This window comes from Myripristis murdjan, chromosome 10 (genome assembly GCF_902150065.1).
Source record: "Myripristis murdjan chromosome 10, fMyrMur1.1, whole genome shotgun sequence".
Taxonomy (NCBI): Eukaryota; Metazoa; Chordata; class Actinopteri; order Holocentriformes; family Holocentridae; genus Myripristis; species Myripristis murdjan.
The window spans coordinates 20,628,163-20,649,662 of record NC_043989.1 but is presented as its reverse complement, the minus strand read 5'-3'; the positions used below and the strand labels follow the sequence as shown (position 1 = coordinate 20,649,662).

The following is a 21,500-nucleotide window of genomic DNA, read 5'->3' as shown; positions in this document are numbered from 1 at the left end:
GCTATGTGTGTGTGTGTTTGTGTGATGTGTGTGTGTATGCATACTGTATGTGCATAGCAGCTCCACAGGTAGCTTCCCTCAGTCTGCAAATGAAGGGGTGGCTGTTATGAAATCAACAGGCAAGTCAGCCCTATCCTGTGATCTCTCCTGGCGGCCTCAAGAGAGTGTGTATGTGTATGTGTGTGTGTGTGCACACGCCTCAGCCTCTGTGCACATGCATACATTTCCTGTGCGTGCGCATGCTCACTTCTTCGCCTGCATGTGGGGTCAAAAGGGTGGAGAGCAAGGGGCAACTCCCAGTTCAAGCGAGCGTTTGATTGGCTGCGAGTGTTGCTGGGAGACGATCCGATTGGCTCGCGGATCCAGCAGTCTGTGGAGTGAGCAGGTAGGGGAGGGTCTTGGCTCTGCTCTGTTGCTAGGTTACAGGTATACCCGATAGATGTGGAGATATAGAGATAGAGTAGAGATAAGGATGAGGATGGGCGTGGATCTGTGTGTGTGTCCTTGTGTCTGTGCGGATGTGCCAGTGTGAGTGTGTTCAGGTGTACGTGTGTGTGTGTGTGTGTGACTGACAGTATCATGGCGGGGTCGATAGGAGCGAGGGTCAGAAAGGTGGAAGCGAGAGAGAGAGAGACGGAGAAGGGGTGGGGGGGGGTGACGGCAAGTGAGAAAGTGAGGGAGAGAGATAAAGGGATTTTTTTGTAACTGAGAAGAAAAAGGGTTATTGTGTTTTTGCGATGAGTCTTGTTCACACACACAGACCTCATTTACGCACATTCCCACAATCCAACATGACACTTTATCCAAACAACTGAAGAGGACCAAATATGCAGAGATCTGAAACTGGGTTGAATTTCATCACTGATACATAAATTTGTTAGTTTTTAAACCACAAATCAGATGAAGCCTTCTCCTTTGGGACAATACACACACGCCGATATACAAACTGTGCTAACATGTTTTGTGTTTGTATGAACCCAATCCCAATCCACACTTTTCATCGGGATTTACTTTAAACTCGAACCGTAAAGGGACACAAATTTCCAGGCGCAGCATTTTAGTGATTACCGGCCAGCAGATCCCAGGCCAGTGGTTGGTTTGTAATTCATTAGAGTGCTGTGGTATTAATCACAGACTGCTTTGGACAACGCTGCTCTGGGAACAGCTGCTCCGCTGCACTTAGATTGCAATCATAGAGCGGTCAGTCGCCGCTAATCGAGGTCATTTATCAATTCGGAAGACCGCACACACAAACATTCACGTATGGCAACACACACACACACACACACACACACACGAATGCACCCTGATCGATTGTTGGGTTGGGCCAGTAAGAGGGATTGATGACTACTTGGCTGGTTCTGTGTGTGTGTGTGTGTGTGTGTGAGTGGGTGTGTGTGTCAGTATGAGTGTGTTGGCATTAGCAGTGTGAGTATAGAAAGGGCAGAGAACACTCAGAGGCTAAAGATCCCTAAAGACTAACCTCCAGTCTATTAAAATGTGTGTCAGGCTTGTCACTTTGATGAGCATATGCTGACGCTGCAGCCCAGATATATTTCTGTCCGTATGCTATATTTTTCCTGTAGAGACAATGTGTTCGCTGTACCGGTATCACTCACAGCCCCGAACCTGGGACGCCAGCGCAGATCTCATCTTGTCAGGCTGCTGTTTCAGTGGTTTTGATGTGAAGATCACCTCATTCCCCAATTTACCCGAGGTAAAGTTGGGTATTTTTGGATATGTGCCTCAGACAGACACCCAGCTCCCGAGACAGGCATTCGCTCTGAGACTGTCTGCCGCGCGATCTCCCTGTCAAGGCCACGTTCACATTGTTGGGGGGTCACGGCGGACTTCACACAACATCAGACACGCATCACACACCCTCCGTGTGCCACTTCACAACAACACGCCTTCCAGTTGGGTTGGGTTTTATCCAGCCAGGACATGGAGTGGAACTGTACCCATCCAAATGAACCTTTCAGGATGGTCACAGCAGCAGCGGCCATTTTTATGTGCACAGTCCCCCCCTTGGTAACATTTTGCTAACTTTTATATAAACTAACTTACGGCAAGTTGATGACTCATGAAGGTTAGAGGTTTTTGCAGCAAAGACCAAAGCGGCGGAAAGGCGCCCTGTGCCATCTCTTGGCAGCGTTTCAAGCGCTGAAACGTTCAAACGCAGGCGAATTAGGTTGTCACTTCTGCTGCTACGGATGTGGAGGTCTTTGATACATCGCTGCTGTCTTTTTACGTGGTTAAGTAGGTTAGATCAAAGGCTCGACATCTTTGCACAGGTGAGTAAAAGTGGTTATAGTTGCTTATCATATAAGTTGAGTTAGTCTCAGTTTCAGCTGGTGTCTCTTAGCTGTTTAACCCTCCTATTATGTTTGGGGTCAATTTGACCCCAGCCAATGTTTAACATCTCTAAATAAATGATTAACATCATTTTTTTTTTTTTGCTTCATATTTAATGAGTGTTCCTAATGTAAAGATGAAATTCACATGATGATATGTTTTCAATGTCCTCTACACACTTTGTAACGCATCGGTTATAAATAACAAAAATCGTTACTTAGAAATAATATAAAGCCATTAGAACACCAAAATTTAAATTTCTTTCCAATTTTAGATCAATCAGTGAGATTTTATGGTGATTTGAATATTTTTCCATTGTCGCATAATAGGAATACTGGATGTATAAGTGGGGGTGGGAGGGAGTTATGTTTTATTTAAAGGCTATTTAGGTAATCAACAAAGAAACATAAAGTACCTGACACATAAACTTTGATAACAATTTTAGTTATAATAATTTAGTGGAAGTTTAAACTGCAGGGGTCAAATTGAGATGTTTAAAAATGTGAACATAACAGGAGGGTTAAAATGAAGAACTTGTCCTTTTCACCGAAGTTACGCTGAACTAGTGAGGGCTGACGTCAGATTTCAGTGGAGTTTGGAGAGTCAACAAGTGACACTGTTTCAAATGGTCACAATTCTTTCCAACATTTTTGCTTTTTTTTTTTTAGCTGCAGCCATTTGCACATTGCCCAACCATGTGCGGTATACTTCCAAGCCCTACCAACTTGTGTTGCCACCATATAGCTACTGACCACAATTGCCAGTTCACAGTAGGATGCACCAGCCCAATGCAAACAGTGCAATTTGAATTTTGTAGCTCCAACACCGTCTCGTTAGTCAGACGGTATGAAAGTGCCTCCTGCTTTACAGCAAAGCGGACACCCACTTCTTTTGAGAATCCCACCCTCGTGCTCATACCTGAGCCACACTGTGAACAGACCACACCAGGAGAAAATAAGAGAGGAGACTGTAAACATCCCCCACGCCTGCACTGATGCCTCCATGTTGGACAGGCCAAGAACATTTGGCTGTCTGGGAAAGCTGTCAGACTTCTGAGAAGGAAAAAAAAAAATAAAAGAACGAAAGGGAGAGGGAGAGAAAGAGATAGATGGTGGAAGAGAGGGAGGAGGAGGAGGATGAGGCGGAGGAGGATGTCTGCTGCATTCCAGATGTGTTGAAGTGACCCCGTATCTCTTTGACTTCTCTCTCAATCGGTAACCTTCGTCCTCTCTCTCTCCCCTCCTCATCCCACTTCTCCTCTCAGCTTTGACTCTTCTGTAAATTGCTCTTGTTTGTGTTATTTTTCCCTCCTCTCTTGTCTCCAATTTTCTTCCCTCGCCACCATTCATCTCCCACTTTAAAACTGTCTCATCTTTACCCAGCACTTTGTCACCAATCTCCTCTCCCAGGCTGGTTAGTGCACGTATCTTTTCCACCGACTTCTCTCTTCGCTCATTCCGCCTCTTTCTATTTTCTCTTCGTCTCCCTTTCCTCGTTCTGCTGATTCATAATCTCTGTTTGGACAGAAAACAGAGGGAGGGAGCTTCTGTCCTGATGAATAACAAGAGGAATAGGGAGAGAGAGAGAAACTGAGATGGAGGTGGGGGGGCGGGCGGGCGGTTCCACTGAGGCAGTCTGTCTTTCAGTCTATCTGCCAGCCTGTCAGCGATTGTGTTTCTTTCTGTGTCAACACACTCAGCCTGAACCAAAATTTCCACAGGCCTTGTGGTCAGGCTAACCAGGTTTGGCTAACTACTGCTATTCTTAGGGCCCTGCCGTCCAAAGTATGTTTACACATGGCGGTGTGTCTTTCTGTCTGTTCTTTTTCCTCCACCTGGGCCTCCACATCATCACCACCCTCACCATCATCATCCACCCTCTCACACTTCCAGACCGCCTCGCCCGCTCAGTGCAACGAGAACGAATGAGGGAGGATGGGATATTAATGGGACGGTAAGGGGAGAAGAAGGGAGAGAAGCAAAACAAAACAACAGAGGAGGAGAAAGTGACAGGGAGAAGGAGCAGATTATGTGGAGGCAGAGAGAGCAGGCCTGCCCCGAGGAGAAAGTAATGGGTGCAGCGGAGGGGAGGGGAGGGGGGGGGAGGGCAGGCAGGAAATGGAGCACTGGGTGAGCGCGGAGCCCGTGACCCGAAGTGCACCGAGGGGGTCGCACTCATTAAAAAGGAAGATGTTTGTTCTCCCCCCCACCACCACCACCTCCTTCCTTTTTGCTTCTGCATTTTTACCGTTCCCCCCCGTTTTAGAATTTATTTATTTATTTTGTCTTTCAGGGGTCAGAGACAGTTGACGTGCACGGACCCGACTGCAGAGGTTTAACCTGGACTGACCCAGAGTCAGTGTGTGTGTGTGTGTGTGTGAGCACGTGTATGTGTACTTTGGCTGACATATTGTGATGAAAAATGTAGGGCAAAAATGAACAATTTGCAAATGAGAGGGAGGAGGCAGGGAAAGAGAGAGGGAGAGGGAAAAAGAGAGAGAGAGAGAGAGAGCACGGGAGGAACTGTTTGTGTGTGTGTGTGCTTACAATACGTGCATGCAATACGCGCGTGGACGTGTGTGCATGCAACTGTGTGTGTGTGTGTGTGTGTTTGGTTTTTTGGAGTGTGACCATTTTTAGAGACCACTCTAGGTAATGAGCTGAGCAGGGTGACAGGAACAGGGCCGCATCACTAAGTCCTCTGGGACTTAAATCACACTGGCATCTGGCACACAGACACACACACACACACACACACACACACACACACACGGTCAAGTTCTATGTGTGTGTGTGGATGTGCATGTGAGTGTTTCTTTAACTGATGGAGGGCAGAGAAGAAAATAGCATAAGAGGGTCTCCCCTCCTCCGTGTGTTTACATTTGCTACATTTTGTTTGCTGTGTCGGATTCGTTCTCCTCATCCTCCTAGCATATCCTCGATTAACATAATTGGGCAATCGCCCCGCTCTTCAGGACATTAAGCAAATAATTTAATTCACTTAATGAATCTGTCTTAATACTTAACCTTAATTACAGTTCTCGCCGCACTCCCTGCTCTCTACCTATTCTCCTGTGAGAGTAAGGCAGTAGAGAGGAAAGGTTTGCCAGGGGTCATAAATGTCTTATATATTTAGCATCCCTGAGTGTTTTAAATAGCCCCGGTTCATGCACGCCTTCATAAATTTCAAGAAAAATCCGCATCCCTGCCTCAGTTATAATCATAATCCAAACGCAACACTTGGCTTTCTCCGAGCTCAACTGTAGCGTGAAGGTACGATTTGTTGCGCTTATGATTAAAGAAAACACTCTTAATATTTTTGGTGACATGCGCTTTTCATGTCTCCCTCTGAAGTGGAGCTAATTCGTCGAATCAGCTTTACTATTGTACGACGAGCCTGATTCTCTTATGACTCAATGGATGAATGAATCGGAGGGTTACATAGTGTGAGTGAGTGAGTCACTATCAAAGCTATATCCGTGTGTGTGTGTGTGTGTGTTTATTTGTGAGTGCGTGTGCTTTGCCTGCTTGCCTGTGGATGCATGTGTGCAACTGTGTGTGAAGCTAGCCAACAGTAGCAGGGCTATGAATCAGATCAAACACACACACACACACAGAGACACACACTGAGTAGCTCCGAGCTGAAGGGCCCCAACCGGGTGTGACTTTGATCCTCACCACAACATCCGCTCCTCCACTTCAACATTGCTATTCTGCTATTTCTCTGTCTCACGTGCCCCCCAGGACACTTAGCCGGGACTCATGTTACTCTCTCCGGCTCCTTAAATAGACCTCGGCATGTCTTCAAATACAGAGGATCCTCCCTTCTGTAACCAGACACCCAGGTTGTAGCCTCTCCATTTGGATCCTGCAGATGGGCCTGAGGTCTCCAGGGGAGGCTTGTGGTTAGTGTCACAATCTCAGTGGCTAAGAGGGTAATAATAACTCGGTATACATGTCAGATCGTGCACATGTGTGTGTGTGTGTGTGTATGTGTGTGAAATGTGTAATTCTAAGATTAGCCAGATGTGAAGACATGGCGTGGACAGGTTACACTTTCCAGAGAGTGTATTAGCCTACTGTTTTCCCTTCTTTAGGCCTCTTTGGTGAGAAATCGTTCCTCATGAAGGGGACAAGGGGCTGATCTAATTGACTGACATGTGACCTGAAATAGATTTGATTGGGCAACATGTCAGGTGTTTTTTTTTTTTTTTTGCTTGGTAGCCGGTCAACTTAAGTTTTTGGCAGTGAATGGTAAACAAATTACCATTATGGGAAAATATAAAATAAAAGTGAAAATCCTGCATTAGCAATTTTACTTTAAGGACCATAATATCTACAAATCTCAAATTTCTGCTATTTTTTTCCCAAAGGAAACAGTTGTATATTAGAAAATGAGTATATTTTTTCGTACCTTTTATCCAGCCATTGGTTTCTATTCATTTTACTACAATATGAAAATGAACTTTCAGAGACTTCAGACTTTCTGCACACCAGTATTCCATCACCGTAATAAAGTCGTCAGCTTTAGTTTTCCTAAAAGCAGCGGCACTGTCACTTGAATTTGGCCGAAGTAAAACAGTCAGTCCACCGAAAACAAAGCAAATCATCACTTCTGTGGTTTACAAATGCCGACAACTTTGTAAGCCACAGAAGCGGAACCTAATAAGGTTCAACCAAAAATTAATTTTGATTATATGTTGTGAAATCTGTACCCACACATAGTGTAATTTGCAAATGGTTTGTTGCAATGCAAAATGTGGGTAAATTGTTGTACACGGGCCACACATTCAACATTACAGGTCCTTTAAGTAAGAGTGCAGCAGGAAACCATACTGAAGTCTAAAAAGTCAAAGTACTTGCTGTGAAGAATGGTTCCTTCCAGCTTGTTAATTGGAAATTGAACCCTTTATTTAGTCCTATAACAAAACATATATAAAAAAAGAAAAAAAAAAATATATATATGTTATTACACAACCTTTCTGGTGTATGATATATGATATGTACTTGAAGTGCCAATGGTATGGTCCAGGGTGAACAGAGGAAGTGTTCAAAGGTATACAACAGTATTTTGGTCAAGTATTGATTAAACTGAAAACGAAAAATGGAATTGAAAATGTGTATCATATATGATTAGGGTTAAATAATTGATGCATTAACCTGTAAGAAGTATTTCAACAACAAACAGCACATCCAATTTTATGAGCTTCTTGAGGGTTTTGCATGTTGTAACCAGTAATTATCGCCATCAGTAAAGTGCCAGTATTTCCAAATTGTGCAGTGCTTGATACGACTGCTTTCACTTCTGGTCTTTGGAAACCAGTCCTGTCTGTGTGACTGTTGGGGTTATTCACAAAACACAGTGGCAAATGCATTCTGTCAGTTCATTAACGCGAACTGATTCATGCATTTCCTGCCTCTGCTCCATACGACTGAGTGGGACTACTGACTGCTTGTCTAGATGACAGCCAGTGAAATCATTATGCTCATTCGGTGTTGCATATTTAAAATGCACGATACCATCTGTCCATACCTGTGTGCGTGTTCAGTGGACTTTAAAGACACGACACGGCATCAAATACACAAAGGTCTCACTTGCACGATTATGTATTCACGAGAAGTGATGGTGTGCAATTTTCATATGTTTCTAAAGTGGCTGAGGACACCCTGACGCCCTAATTTGTTGAAACCTTTCTAACATTAAAGATGCGCTATGTAAAACAACAGGGAATAAAAGAGCATGTAATCTGAGGGTTGATTCTGCATGGTTATCATGGCCTGATGATACATTACGTGCTTATTCCACATTCGTTGTAAGTTGTGTCTAAATGGTCCTCACTTAAATCAACCCCTGGCAAATTTGCATAGTGCACCTTTAAAAAAAAAAGAGTCATAGTTAACATTTATTGCTGGAACAGTGGTAATATTTCATGTGACTAAAACAGCAGAGCAGGAAGTGTTTTTATTTATTCATTTTTGTTTTGTTCACCGCTGCGTGCTTTATGAATTCCCTTTACTGCTTATAATTGATCAGATATGGTGCCGGAGAAGTGAAAAATAAACAGGAAATATGAAACATGGCAGCGTTTAGATAGCGGTAATGCCCATGTATGATTTAAAAATCGCTCCGCCGTGACGGTCTTAGCTAACCCTGCTGGCGAGCCTCTGAATAAGCCGTCTTGTGTTCTGGTGTTAGGGTCTGCGGTGTTTTCAGATGAATCTGAATCTCACTCAGTTGTTCTGGACACAGTGTTTGGACAAGCCTCCCCGTAATCCCCTCGACTAGGCCTCGCCTGCTTCCTGGTTTAGAGGGGATGAAGACAACGCTTCGCACTATGGAAATCTGTACCGACTCTTTGATGCTTTATCCACTTCTTCTTTTTTTTTTTTTTTTTTTTTTTTTCAAAGAAGATGTCCAGTCCCCCCCCTAAAACCCCCTCCCACCACCCACCACCCTCCTCGCCCCCCTGCCCGCACCACGCCGGCTCTGATCGATCCGACCATGTCTCCCAGTCCCACATGTCATCTTTTTCTTTGACACAGCTCTCCTCTCCCCCACTGCTTGGTATTCTGGAGCGGGAACGCATGCACCATCGCAGATCCATCAGCTCCGATCGGAATGCCGCACCACGGCTTGGGGAAATGGAGGGATGAGAGAGAGGAGGAAAGAGAGAGAGAGAGCGAGAGAGAGAGAGGGAGGGAAGGGAGAGGGCAGGTCAGCGGCTTGTCGACATCCTTCCGGGACCAAAGCCTCAGAATGACAGGGAGAGAGAGAGAGAGAGAGAGAGAGAGAGAGAGAGAGAGAGAGAGAGAAAAGGAGGATGGGAAAAGCTCAGAGAGCAAAGGCACGAAAAAAGGGTCTTTTTTTTTAATTTCTGAGAGGCCAATTCTTTTAATATCCTTTCATATCAACTTCTCTGAGGTCTCGGTGGTTCTTACACTCTGTTGCCTTTACAGCTCAAAGAATTCCACAGACACCGCTCAGTCGCTGCTCCCTGCATTCTTGGACGTTCGAGTGTGGTATTTCCACATAAAAATGACTAGATGGAGTCAAGGTGCTTCCACATTTCAGCACGTGCGTCTGTGCTGTTTGTTATCTCTGACGGTGCGGTCCGGTTCCACGCAGATGCTATAGACTGACAGAGAGCCATCATGTATATGGATGTGGTCAATGGAGGGGAGCGAGGTCTTCTCTCATGACTGCGCACCACACAGCCGGCCCCCTGAGAGAGTCGGAGGGATAATGCACAGCGCAGTATGTCCTGTAGTATTTTCATATGTATTCTGGGGTCGGATAAACTGAGACTTTCCGTCGAGCTCAGACTCCCTCGTCCCCTCAGGTTTTTTCGGGAGTATTTTCTCTACGCTCATAGCCTCTGGCGGTGTTCTGCTTTAGCCTCAAGAATTTTGCAGTGCAACATTCAAACGGCTGCTCGCTGTAACACATTATCTCAGTGTGCCTCAAAACAAAGGTTGAAATTCTCATGAACGCAGAAACAACAGCAAAAATACCCTTTTCACCCTTTTTAGCTAATTTCCCATGGCAGGATATTCTCCTATTTCACAATAAATACCATAGAATCCACAAGATTTCAATTTGAATCTATTTTCACACCAAACTCCCATTCCATCTACACCCTGAAGGACAGTGTATCCTCTTTGTACATCCTTGACTCCTTTCCTTGCCTCCTCTCCTCGTGTCGTAGTCCCGCCCCCCAGGAGATGCGAGCTGAGGAGGCGAGGAAGAAACTGGAGGAGAGAGGAGGCGAGGCTACAGGCAGTTAACAAAATGAGACATCCTTGCTCACTTGAGCCTCATTTTAAGTTAGTTTAGTTAAGTTTAGTTACAGTATGAAGTATTTCACATGTATAAAATTAGTTTGGCATGCATAATTTGAAGTTAATGAAATACAAATGTCATCTCACATCCCAACTGCACTTCTTTACTTTCATTTCCATTTCACTTTGTGGTGAAACACAGCAGGTTTTTAAAAAGTGTTGGTCAAATGACGATGATGATGATGTAGATCTGTCTGACAGCATTCAGATCTCTGACCTGATATATAACATTTAAGAAATGGGTAAAAAAAAAAAAAAAAAAAAAAAAAAAAGATTAAACCCAGAGGAGGCATCAGGTAGACTAAACAGGTGCCTTATAGTCTACTTGCAGTTCAGTTTTTATTTGACCCATCAGCTGACAGTTAAGTTGTGCTTGGTAGAATCAGCCAGCTTTTTTTTTTTTTTTTTTTTTTTTTTTTGGAAATTTTAAATAAAAAAAAAAAAATATTTGGAAAAAAATTCTCAAACGTCACTCTTTTTTTTAAAAAAAAAAATGTACCGCACAAATAAATTAAAAAATGAAACCTGCACCAACAATTATTACATGATCCTGCTATAACTATGAACCCCAGATAAAGTGGAGAATTTAAAGCCTATGTCATTCATTCAAAAAAAACAAAAAAAAACAAAACTGGACAGACTTCTGCACAGGACACACCTGTGCATCCTCACTCAGAGCTCCTCCAGCGCGCCTCCTCTCTCCTCCAGATGCAGCGTAAGGGATTGAGACATCCTTCAAGATGGCGTGCTGAGATCGATTTCCGGGTCACAGGCAGGAGGACGGAGGAGAGAGGAGACGGGCAGGCACAAAATAGAGAAATGACAAAAAGCCCTGTGTTTAAAGATGACTTCATGCTCAAGCAGCGGGCAGGAACAAAAAAAAAAAAAAAAAAAAATCAACCAGTAATACCACCACATTTTCAAACAGTCACATCCCTACCATTAAATAAAACGGCCTTAGTTTGGACTTTGGAAAAATGCCTCTTTGTGCCAATTCCCACTGTAATAATCTGTTTCAGCAGGAAATACATCAAATTGAGAAAGTAAGTGGGCTTCAAAATGCTGTTTCATTGTGACTTCAGAAAACTGGAGGTTTGAATATTACACTTTAAAACCTCCTCTATTTTACTTCTGAATTATGCATAGAGGCCATAACCATGACCATTATCTGAGGTCTTCTGCAGCCAATGTACCTGTACCTCTACCAGCATCTAGTTCCTCAGCAACACACAACTGCAACCCTTAGATTATGTTAATGATGAATACTGTATGGAACATTATATAGGTTTTCTCATGAGATAGCACAGAGTTTGTACTTTTTTGTCCAATGCACACAAATCCCAACAGAAAGGTAGCCTTGAAATTTTTCTCTTTTCTCTTTTTTTTTTTTTGTTCTGAAACTAATTGGTGGATGGTATGTTTACTGTTAAACTGATTACTGTAAATTGATAGCTTGACATCTGTGAATGCGCCGTAGGCATAAGCGTATCCCTCTTATCAGGCTGTAAAATCCAGAATAATTAAAGATTGCAGCTTTTAAGGTGATGCGTGCTGTCAGAGAGATGGCAGATTATTACGTAGGAGTGCCACTTGTCGCGGGTCATTGCGCCCCAGGGTGGCGTTTGTTTTCGGCAAAGCGCTCGCATGACAGTGCGCGCGCTCAACTTCTCATCGCACGTTCTTCAGTCATGCATACTGTAGTTTTTCGTTTCATCGTCAATTCACATTCCTCTGTTCAGCTCGCTCATCATCCCTCCCTTCTCCTGTCAGAGGGAGGGTGGAGAGAGACAAGCGCTGAGCGTATCAATGTTTTTCTCTCCTTCATTTATTCCTCTTTTTTTTTCCGCGCTCTTCCAAAGCCTCTCTATCCTGTCTGTGCATTCTCCCCCATGGCTTCCCTCTACAGCAGTGCGTTGCCTTGGTAATTACCAGTTGTCTTAAACAGACAGATGGAATTAAAGAGAGTGACGGGCAATTTTCCCAGAGCCTGTTTTCCTGGTGTATGTGCATGCAACTGTTTGCGCGCGTGTGTGTGTGTGTGTTTGTGTTTGTGTGTGTGTGCTCTGTATGCGTATGCATGCTTCTTTTCCTCTCCCCCTACTTTTCTGTCTCTCCTCTGGCTTTTCCTCACACACAGGCCTGCGTGTTTGCATTCGTGCACATAGGTGTGTGTGTGTGTGTGTGTGTGTGTGTGTGTGTGTGTGTGTTAGGCGGACATGGGGAATTACCTGACAGAGCGTGTTAGTGCAGGACGGGAGTGGGACAGTCTCATCTCCTGCTGCTGTGTTGGCCCACTCAGATGCCAGGTGTCACTCCGGCCCGCTGCCGGGCCCCTGGAGCGACATCCCACCCCCTCCCGATCCCCTTCCACCACTACCGCCCCAGTATTGATAGGGAAAGGCATTAGAGTCTTAGTAAAGATAATAGAGAGCAGAGGGAGAGGCTAAAGAGGAAAGGGCGGAGGAAGATGGGCATTATGTGGTTCCATGAGGGACTGGCATAAACTCCCATGATGTCAAAGTTCATGTAAGGCATATTCATGTCGCCAATTAACCCCCCCTGCCTCCTCTTGTTGCAGGCTGGCATGATCAGAACGGAGAGGGAGGAGTTTTTCATCGAGCCGGTGGAGAGGGGCGACGAGATGATCGAGCAGGAGGAGGGAGGAGGAGGGAGGACGCACATCGTCTACCGCTCCTCAGCCGTAAAGAAAGCGCCCGTCAGCAGCTCGGCGGCAGACCACTCCAGAGGTCAGTCTGCGGTCCCCGTTGTACCGTCCTTCACTTTCATGGGCCCGCACCTTTCACCCGGCCACTCCTGCTCATCCGCATCGATCTAATTCCTTACACTGCTCCTCAAAAGCGGCTAATTTCCAACTTTTCCCATTTTAAACTACAACTGAGCTTTGCTGCAAGCCAAGCATTGGTAACAGACCCAAAAATGTTAAACCTACATGAAACATATTTTCCTCAAGCTCTGAAACGCCGATCTTGTGTTGATCGCTGTGCAAAATGTGGGACTTCATCCATTAATGATGTCTGTGCTGTATATTCCTAATAAACACCACACAGGTTATGCTCATTCACCCTCAGTTAAACACTATATATATATATAAATATAGGTATCACACAGTCCTCGCCCCAAACACACCTACTTATAGAATCAAGCCAACCTATTGTATGCAAATGGAGTGAGTCACAGTGTGTGCATACCCTGCTGTCAAAAAGATTACACCTACACATGCTCATGATGTGTCCTCCTGTCACTGCACCAATTTTCCAGTGAGAGCGGAGTAACATATGGAGACACGTATACATGCTTGAAGGGTGAGGTAGCACTTACTGGTATTTTTTTTTTTTTTTTTTTAATAGAATAATCCACTACTCTTATGGCATGTTAACAATTAACAGCTGCACCGCAACAAATCTGCACCTTAACAAGTCCTTTATTCTCACATTTAGTATGAAAATCTTGTTTTTGTTGTTGTTGTTTTAACTAACTTAAAAAAAAAAAAAAAAAAAAAAAAAAACAGTGCCAGTGGGATGAGATAATCCCACTTGTTTCCAAAGTAGTTACAGCATTTTTTTTTTTTTTTTTTTTTTTTTGGGAAATGAGACGAGACAGAGTAAGACAGCTCAGCTCTCCAGGAACAAGAACATGACACTTGATTCAAAAAAATTCTGGAAGCAACTTCATTATCACTGGAAACAAGTGGGATCATCTCATCCCACTGGTGAATAATAAATGACTTGTTAAGAGGGATATTTTTTTTTTTTTTTGCAGCGCATGGTGCTCTTATGTGTGCCCCTCCACTTTCCACTCTGCAGGTAAAACAGCTGATCTTTTATAACAGGGTGGATCATTATTCTTGAGAGGAGCACATACTTACATCTGCGTGAGGAATGTTGCTTCTGGGATTAAATCAACAGAAAAATGACGAGCGTGCATTCAAAGGGCCCTTGATCCTTGGAGTCCTAATGTCATCCAACAGAAAAAAAAAATCTCCTCATCTTACATCTTAAACTTGTATTATTAGTATTAATCGTCTTAAAATATTGCCCCTTTTCAAAAGAAATGGGGAAAAAAAATAAATGTGCTGACAAGGTGAGGTATGTTTCTGGCTTGCGATGCAGTGAAATGAGGTCACGCTGCCTGATTCAAGATAATGTCACCTGATTGAAGAAAACTGGAGAAAAACGAGCCGAGCTGCACGGGAATCAAGTGGAATCATCTTGCCCCATTTTTCTCTTCTTTTAATCTCCAGAACACAAAATAATTTGCCACGCACACACACACACACACACACACACACACACACACATCATACACACACAGAATAAGCATGTATCAGTTATTTTTGGAAACGTAATCCACATAGTCCAAGCAGTGCAAGAAAAGTCTCGCGTAGCGCAAACAAAATATTTTGATTGTACAGTTTTCAGTCTAATGTTTCACTTGAAGAGGCGCAAAGTGCTGCAGCTCCCTTCCAACAACTCTTCAGTAAGATATTAAGCTCCCATAAGTTTCTGTGCTTCCACTGCTTCCATCCAGCACGTAGCACTTGCAGAAAGTGCATACTTTATTACTTTAAAATTAGTTTAAAAATTAAATGCAAATTAGCACCAACATATTGGAGTAAATATAGCAGGCAAGGCTACACCTTCATTTGGAGAACACTGTTTACACCTTGTCCACATATTGGTTGCCACCAGAGGAGCTTATATTCAATATGAGCTGTAGTACTTGTTGAGCGCGACGTTTAATTTGCTTTAATTTGCATATTTAAATATGAAGAGCTTTGATGCAAATGTATCCACTGTGGATGGAGAAAGGAATCATTAATTTAAGTTGATCATTCAATATGTCATGAATGTAATCCAGTCAGTAAAAGCGTGATAATTCTGCCAGTTAAGGGCGTAAGTTGTCTGTTAGTGTTTTTCAGAAATAGCATCATTTGTTTTAATATTTCATCAGATGTCATTTTGTAAGAGCATTTGCCAGGTTTTTCCGATGCCTCACATCCCGTTTTGGAACAAAACGACAACAAAAAAAAAACAGCGACAACAACAAGTTAGTATCCAAAATTATCAGCTGTGGCGTCAGATCAGGTAGATCAAGAGTGAAACATTTTACAACTGTGCACGACACGCAAACTCAGACTCGCTAGGACGAGCATCCCCGCCGCGTGCGCCGCACGCCCCCGCTGATGGAAGTCGCCGTCCGATCGCCGTGATTGATTTGACGCCTAGAGGTCAATCGATCGCGACCCCGACCGGTGCGAGAGTCTGCATCTCAACTAATCATCAAAGAGAAAATATTCTCCGGGAAATCAATCTCCCATGTTACACAGAGTCTCAGCGGTTCATAACAAGTGTATCGCCGCGGATGAGATCTGTGTCTTCCTATTCTGAGCAGCCGAATCAAGAATGTCTAATAATATACAGAGAGAGAGAGAAAGAGAGAGAGAGAGAGAGAGAGAGCGAGAGAGAGAGAGAGTTTCCATAGGAACACCCAGCGAGGACAGACTGTATTAGAGTAACACAGATCTGCTCCCACTGTTATTGACACCTGGCACGACACTCACATACACACAGACACATACACGCACAGCCATGTTCGCTGGCAAAAACCTATGGAGGCACACACACACACACACACACAGAGGCTGCAGCGGTTTACACAGCTTCCCTCGATGTATGGATTTACACTTTTGAGCGCAAACAAATGCACACATACACACACAGAGAGACACACACAAACACACAACACGTCTCACTGCTCCTTGCTGCCTTTGAATCTTTCTTTCTAATGAAGAGTGGGGTGCAGATCAATAGCGTAGGATAGAACAGGCCTCGGTGTGTTTGTGTGTGTCTGTGTCTTTGTGTGTGTGTGTGTGTGTGTGGGTGCGTGTATGGCGTGGGCATGAGTTCCATGGTCGTCTGGCTTTGAGTGCTGGGACTTTCAAGGCTAAGCAGACAGACAGACTTGACAGACAGACAAGCAGGCATGTGATGCTCCCAATGGCATTTGATGTGGATCTCTCTCTCTCTCTCTGCATCTTTTCATTTCTCTTCCCCTCCGTCTCTCTCGGTGTTTTTTTTTTTCTTTTTTTTTTTTTTCCCTTTGAATCTTAGCTATTCTAGACCACAACAATCTTATGTAAACATCAGTTTTCCTTCCAATTGTTACATCATATCACTAACAAAACAGTGACACAGCCACAGAGGAAGCATCTATCAAAACATCATGGATCACCCCGGCTTCTCTCCCCTCCGCCCCGCAGTCAAAACCCGTCCAATCCTCCTCTCTCCATCTCGTGTTCTCTCGCGCAGACAATCACTCCCCCTCCGCAGATCAATCAGGGACATTAGCGAATTAATTAATAATCAATCAATCATTTCGGGAGATCTCCTCAGCCAGGCCTGCTTAACGCGCGGCCAGTTATTGAATGTTGGACTCATTTCCTGGCTGAAGACAGAGGGAAGGAAGTTATATTTAGCCAGGTAATAGAGGAGCCGGAGAAGGAGAGAAACAGAGAGACGGAGCGGGACTGAGATTGATCGCTTTCTCACACCATAAGCTGAGGAGGTGTGAATCAATGTCCTAAGTGGAGAGAGCAAGCTTTATTATTAATGTGGCACATTCGTCAATTAATCGCCACGGCGATGGAAAATGAGGGATCGCCGTTCATTTTCGCCGGACGGATGGAGATCCATCCCCTCTATACATCTTGGCTTCACCCTCCCTTCACTTTATCCCCCTTCTGCTATATGTGGGTTTTGATCCATGCTTTCCTGTTTTGCTGTTTTCATTTCCTTTTCCTCTCATCCCCTCTTTTCCGCTGGTTTTATCCATGCATGCTGCTTTTTTTTTTTTTAAAACACAAACAAACTCATCTCTCCATCCCCCGTTCCTCCGCCGCAGAGGCTTTGTTGCTGAGGATGGACAGTGGAGAGAGAAGGAGAGTTTAGTCAGGTATTCGTTTGTCCACGGGGAGTGTGTGTGTGTGTGTGTGTGTGTGTGTGTAGCAGTGCAGTGTTGTGTCCAGGGTACTGAGACATGCCCAGACAGATGGACTACCACAGGGCTTTTTCCCACAATCCCCCTCACCTAGTCTGCTACCTGGACTGAGCCCTGAAAAAAACAAAACAAAACAAAAAAAAAGAAGAGAAAATAATGAAATAAAAAGCGACATTTTCTTATAATTAAGCACCTCTTCTGTTGGCAAAATCCTCTGAGTAAAACAACATATCACGCCACTGGAGCCAAATGATGTGCTGCTCTGCGTTCTAGTGTGTCTTCTCTTTTATCTACTGAGCTTTGTGCTGAGCTCTGCTGTATTCGGCTCTGCTCTGGTGTCTCACTGTAGGCTTTGCCGTTCTGTTACAACATCGCACTCCTTCCCATGCCGCTTCCCCGCTCCTCTGCCGCGCTCCGTCCTGTTCACTTCACTTGTTTCATTGACATTTCAGAGATCTGTATTGTTCTGCAGGCCGAGAGGCTCCCCCGCTGCCTCCGGGGGCAAAACGCTCGCAATTAGTTGGTGGGCTGACACTGGGCGGAGGACTGTGGCAGCTAGACAGGACCCCAGGCGTCTCCACAAAGCCAGCCTGTGTTTTTTGCCCCGCAGGCTGTGCTATTCTGTGCAGTTCTTCCTCCCCTGTTTTGAGCGGCGCCGCTCTGTGCCGAGCCGGGCCCTTGGTGTGCTGTTGTGAGGTCGAGCTGTGCGGCGCGGCGCTGTGTCGCTCCGCTCTGCGCCGTGCGGCAGCAGCAGCAGCACATCAGCACCAATATAAATGCAGTGTGTTCGGCCTGAGCTGAGTGGAAGTCAGAGAGGGTCAGATAGGGGCTAGTGGTGCTAGTCACTGTAGCTTAACGTCTGCCTCCTGCATCAGGAAAGTGAAAGGGGCTCCCTCGAGAACTCTCTCTCTCTCTTTCTCTCTCTCTCTCTTTCCCTCTCTCTCTCTCTCTCACTCTCTCTCTCTCTCTCTCTCTCTCTCTCTCACTCACTCTCTCTGCGGGTGTGACACAAGGATAGTCATATGGTGCAAGGGTTTTAAGAGGAGAGTCGTGACTAAGCACTTAAGGACACAAGCACAAAGACGCGCACACACACACACACACACACACACACACACACACAGACATACACCAGTACACACAGACAAGTGGCCTGAATTTGCCACTCGTCACTGGTGTAAAAGGGGTTCCCGGCAGTTACTTTGCGGTGCAGCTCGCCTCTCGTTTGAAGCTCAAAAAGCCAAATGAAAAACCCTTGGAAAGGTGACGTCATACAGTATTTAGGGGATCGGCCTTAAAAAAAAAAAAAAAAAAAAAAACTCTGACTTCGCTGCAAGTATGTGAGTGTGAATTTTCTTCATTTATTATTGCAAACCAAAGAAAACATTTATCACGGCGCAGAACTGTCAACACTGCATAATACAATAAAGAACTAAAATATAAAAGGCAAAGAAATCTGCCATACAAGTGAACGTGAACAGGCCTGATTCCACACTGTTTTTTTTTTTTTTTTTTTTTTTTTTTGGTTTGTTTTTTTTTCACAGCAGGTCGTCCTGCTAAAGGACTGGCGCCACTTTCAGACTAACTCACTTTTATTTATTTTTTAAGTCTAGCCTTGTTTACTAGTTTAGCTTTCTCTCCATCCAGGTCCTTTAATCACATTTAAAAAAAAAAAAAAATAAATAAATAAATATTTTTATGTCTTTTCCCAGGTGATGTGCTGCAGTTTGAGTCACCTGGTTCAGTTGTTTTCCTGTGGTAATTAAATGACCTGTTACTACTGCAAATGCAATGCATGCAGACGCCAATTTATCAAACGAAAAATGATGCATACCAAGTTACTGCAGTCTGTCCTTAGTGCTCCTTTGTTCCAGAAAGATATTTTTTGAAATGAGAGCTTGTCGATATGATGGACTGTCCTGTATTTACAATCTCCTTTAGCCTATTTTGTCTGCCTTATCGCCTGTGATATGTTGTTGAATGTGTGTTAACTGACTTTTTTTTCTGTGAAACATGTTTTACTATAATATAAACTTGAATTGTTAGGATTGAAATGCTAGGAATTAGTTTTGATGAGATGCTGTTGTTTCAGTGGTAACAGGCTTAATGGGGTTTGGAAGGGAACTATTTGCATTTTCATGGCTTAGGGCTTGTTTGGACGTTAATTGTCAATAATTAGTTATAGATGTTGCAGAGTTATCAGCATACATGCATATAATGCTATGAGAGCAAGAATGAGAAAGCTGATGTATTTTTATTCTAGCTGTTTTTAGCTCAGACCTCAGCCACAACACCCTTTTTTTACCAGCTCCAACATCTCAAACAACAAAATCTTGACAATATACATCAAAAACCACATTAACAAAAATAAACGGCCCAACATAAACCCGCTGCGGTGTGTGGACTGCATTCAGCATTTGTTTAAGATGCTGCTGGGCACACCCTTGGGTTACATGGCCAATACACACACTCAGTTAACCCAGTATACAACTGCTGATCTCACTCTGCTCTGACGGACTAATGACTCTATCCGTCTCCATTATCTAACTCAGCGCCCCAAAGCAACGTGTCTCCATTCTAGCACTGTCAGTGCATTTGCCCCAAAGCAAGATGGCTGTCTAAGCCCCAGTGTGAGCAAGACTAGGAGATGCCTGCGCCTTATGTCCTCCGGCTGCTGTTTTAAGCTCTGAAATCGCTGGCTACACTGGAGAATTCCTTTACTGTATATAGTCTAGGTAAACAATGCCATCCGCCAAGGTCTCTGCGAGGCTGTATGCATTAAACAGCAAAAAAAGAAAAAAAAAAAAAAAAAAAGAAAAGCTTAGCGGCAAATTCCACACTCTGGAAACATAAACAATACAGAAGCATTATTTTAAGGCACTTTAAAATATGGGGCTATGCTTTTCAAGATAGTAGTTAATGCCCAGCATACAATATATCCATTCAGAAAAAAATGTGTATTTATAAATCACCATTAAATATCATATCATTCAGCTAGTAAAAAGGTTTATATTATTTTTTATTAACCAAGGACTTGCATACTTTGATTAACGGATAACAATTTGTTGTAATGTTTTCAGTAATTTTGTGAGAAATTGTGTTACTTTTATTTATCGATTTATTTATTCACATATATACCCTCAGTGGCCCCTTTATTGGGTACTCCTGCACAATCCAATATAAATGCACTGCCATAACTTTTACTTTTATGATGCCTATGATGCTCAGGTTTTCTTTTTGTCACAGTAATAGAGGTGTTCATTCAGTTCTGTGTTGGGCATTGAGCTCATAGTTAGCGCTTTTGTACTGGACTGCATTTTACTGAGAGCTGTTTCTATTATTTTGTCCCCCTCACATGTATAAATAGGAACATCTTTCTACTGTGGGGTAAGATTTACTTGGTTTGTGTCATTTTAAAAGGGAATGTGTTCTAAAGTGGCTTCATAACAGCCAGCTGCCCTGTCTCACCGTGCTGGATACTGTAGGTTGTTTACATGAGAGCCAGTCTGATATGATATATCTGTCTGATAAACATCGACACAGTCAATTATGAGCCACACAAGCTTTGGCCTATATGTGCCACATCTGGTTTCAGTGCAGGCGCGCTGGACCACAGCCAGGGTATTGATTGTTGTACCATCTGTTTGGATGTGTGGAGGTAGAGCTCTGTAAACCTGAGGCTGTAAGAGGATACTGGTCTCAGATCAGTACTGGTCCCAATGCAGTAGTCACAGCAGCTGGTCTCAGGACGACTCACAGCATTTTCTGCACAGTTAGTAGAAGGGCTGGAATGTGTAAAGGTTTATGGATATAAAAAAGCATAATTGTATGTAATAATTTGGATATTTCACCAGGCAGTGCATGCACACATTTGGATGTGCAGTGCACATTAGGACATACATGTACACATGCAGGTGTAGACACACACAAGTGCAAAAACACGCACTCACACATGCATACACTCATGCATGAACGTGCACAAATAGACTCACACACAGACACACACACACACACACAGACACACACACACGGACACACACACACACACACACACACACACACACACACACAGATACAGTATATATGTGGAGTGCTGGGCCAGGTGTGCCTCTGGGAGGAAATTACAGTGCTAGGAGGGGAAGTATTTCAGCAGCCAGCTGCTTCCTCTCTCCTCCTCTGTGGCCGCTGGCCCTTTCCCCGGAGAGCACGACTGGCTTATTACCGCTCTCTCTGTGTGTATGTGTGTGTGTGTGTGTGTGTGTATGAGTCTATTTGTGCACGTTCATGCAT

General features: G+C 44.0%; 1 protein-coding gene across 1 annotated transcript in view; it reads left to right on the top strand.

Moving 5' to 3' along the window:
* LOC115366966 (A disintegrin and metalloproteinase with thrombospondin motifs 2-like) overlaps positions 1-21,500 on the top strand; it is a 124,056-nt gene that overhangs the window by 37,910 nt on the left and 64,646 nt on the right. The window contains exon 3 of the mRNA XM_030062645.1: positions 12,772-12,940. Within this exon, the coding sequence (XP_029918505.1) occupies positions 12,772-12,940 (169 nt within the window). The remainder of the gene's footprint in view (positions 1-12,771; positions 12,941-21,500) is intronic.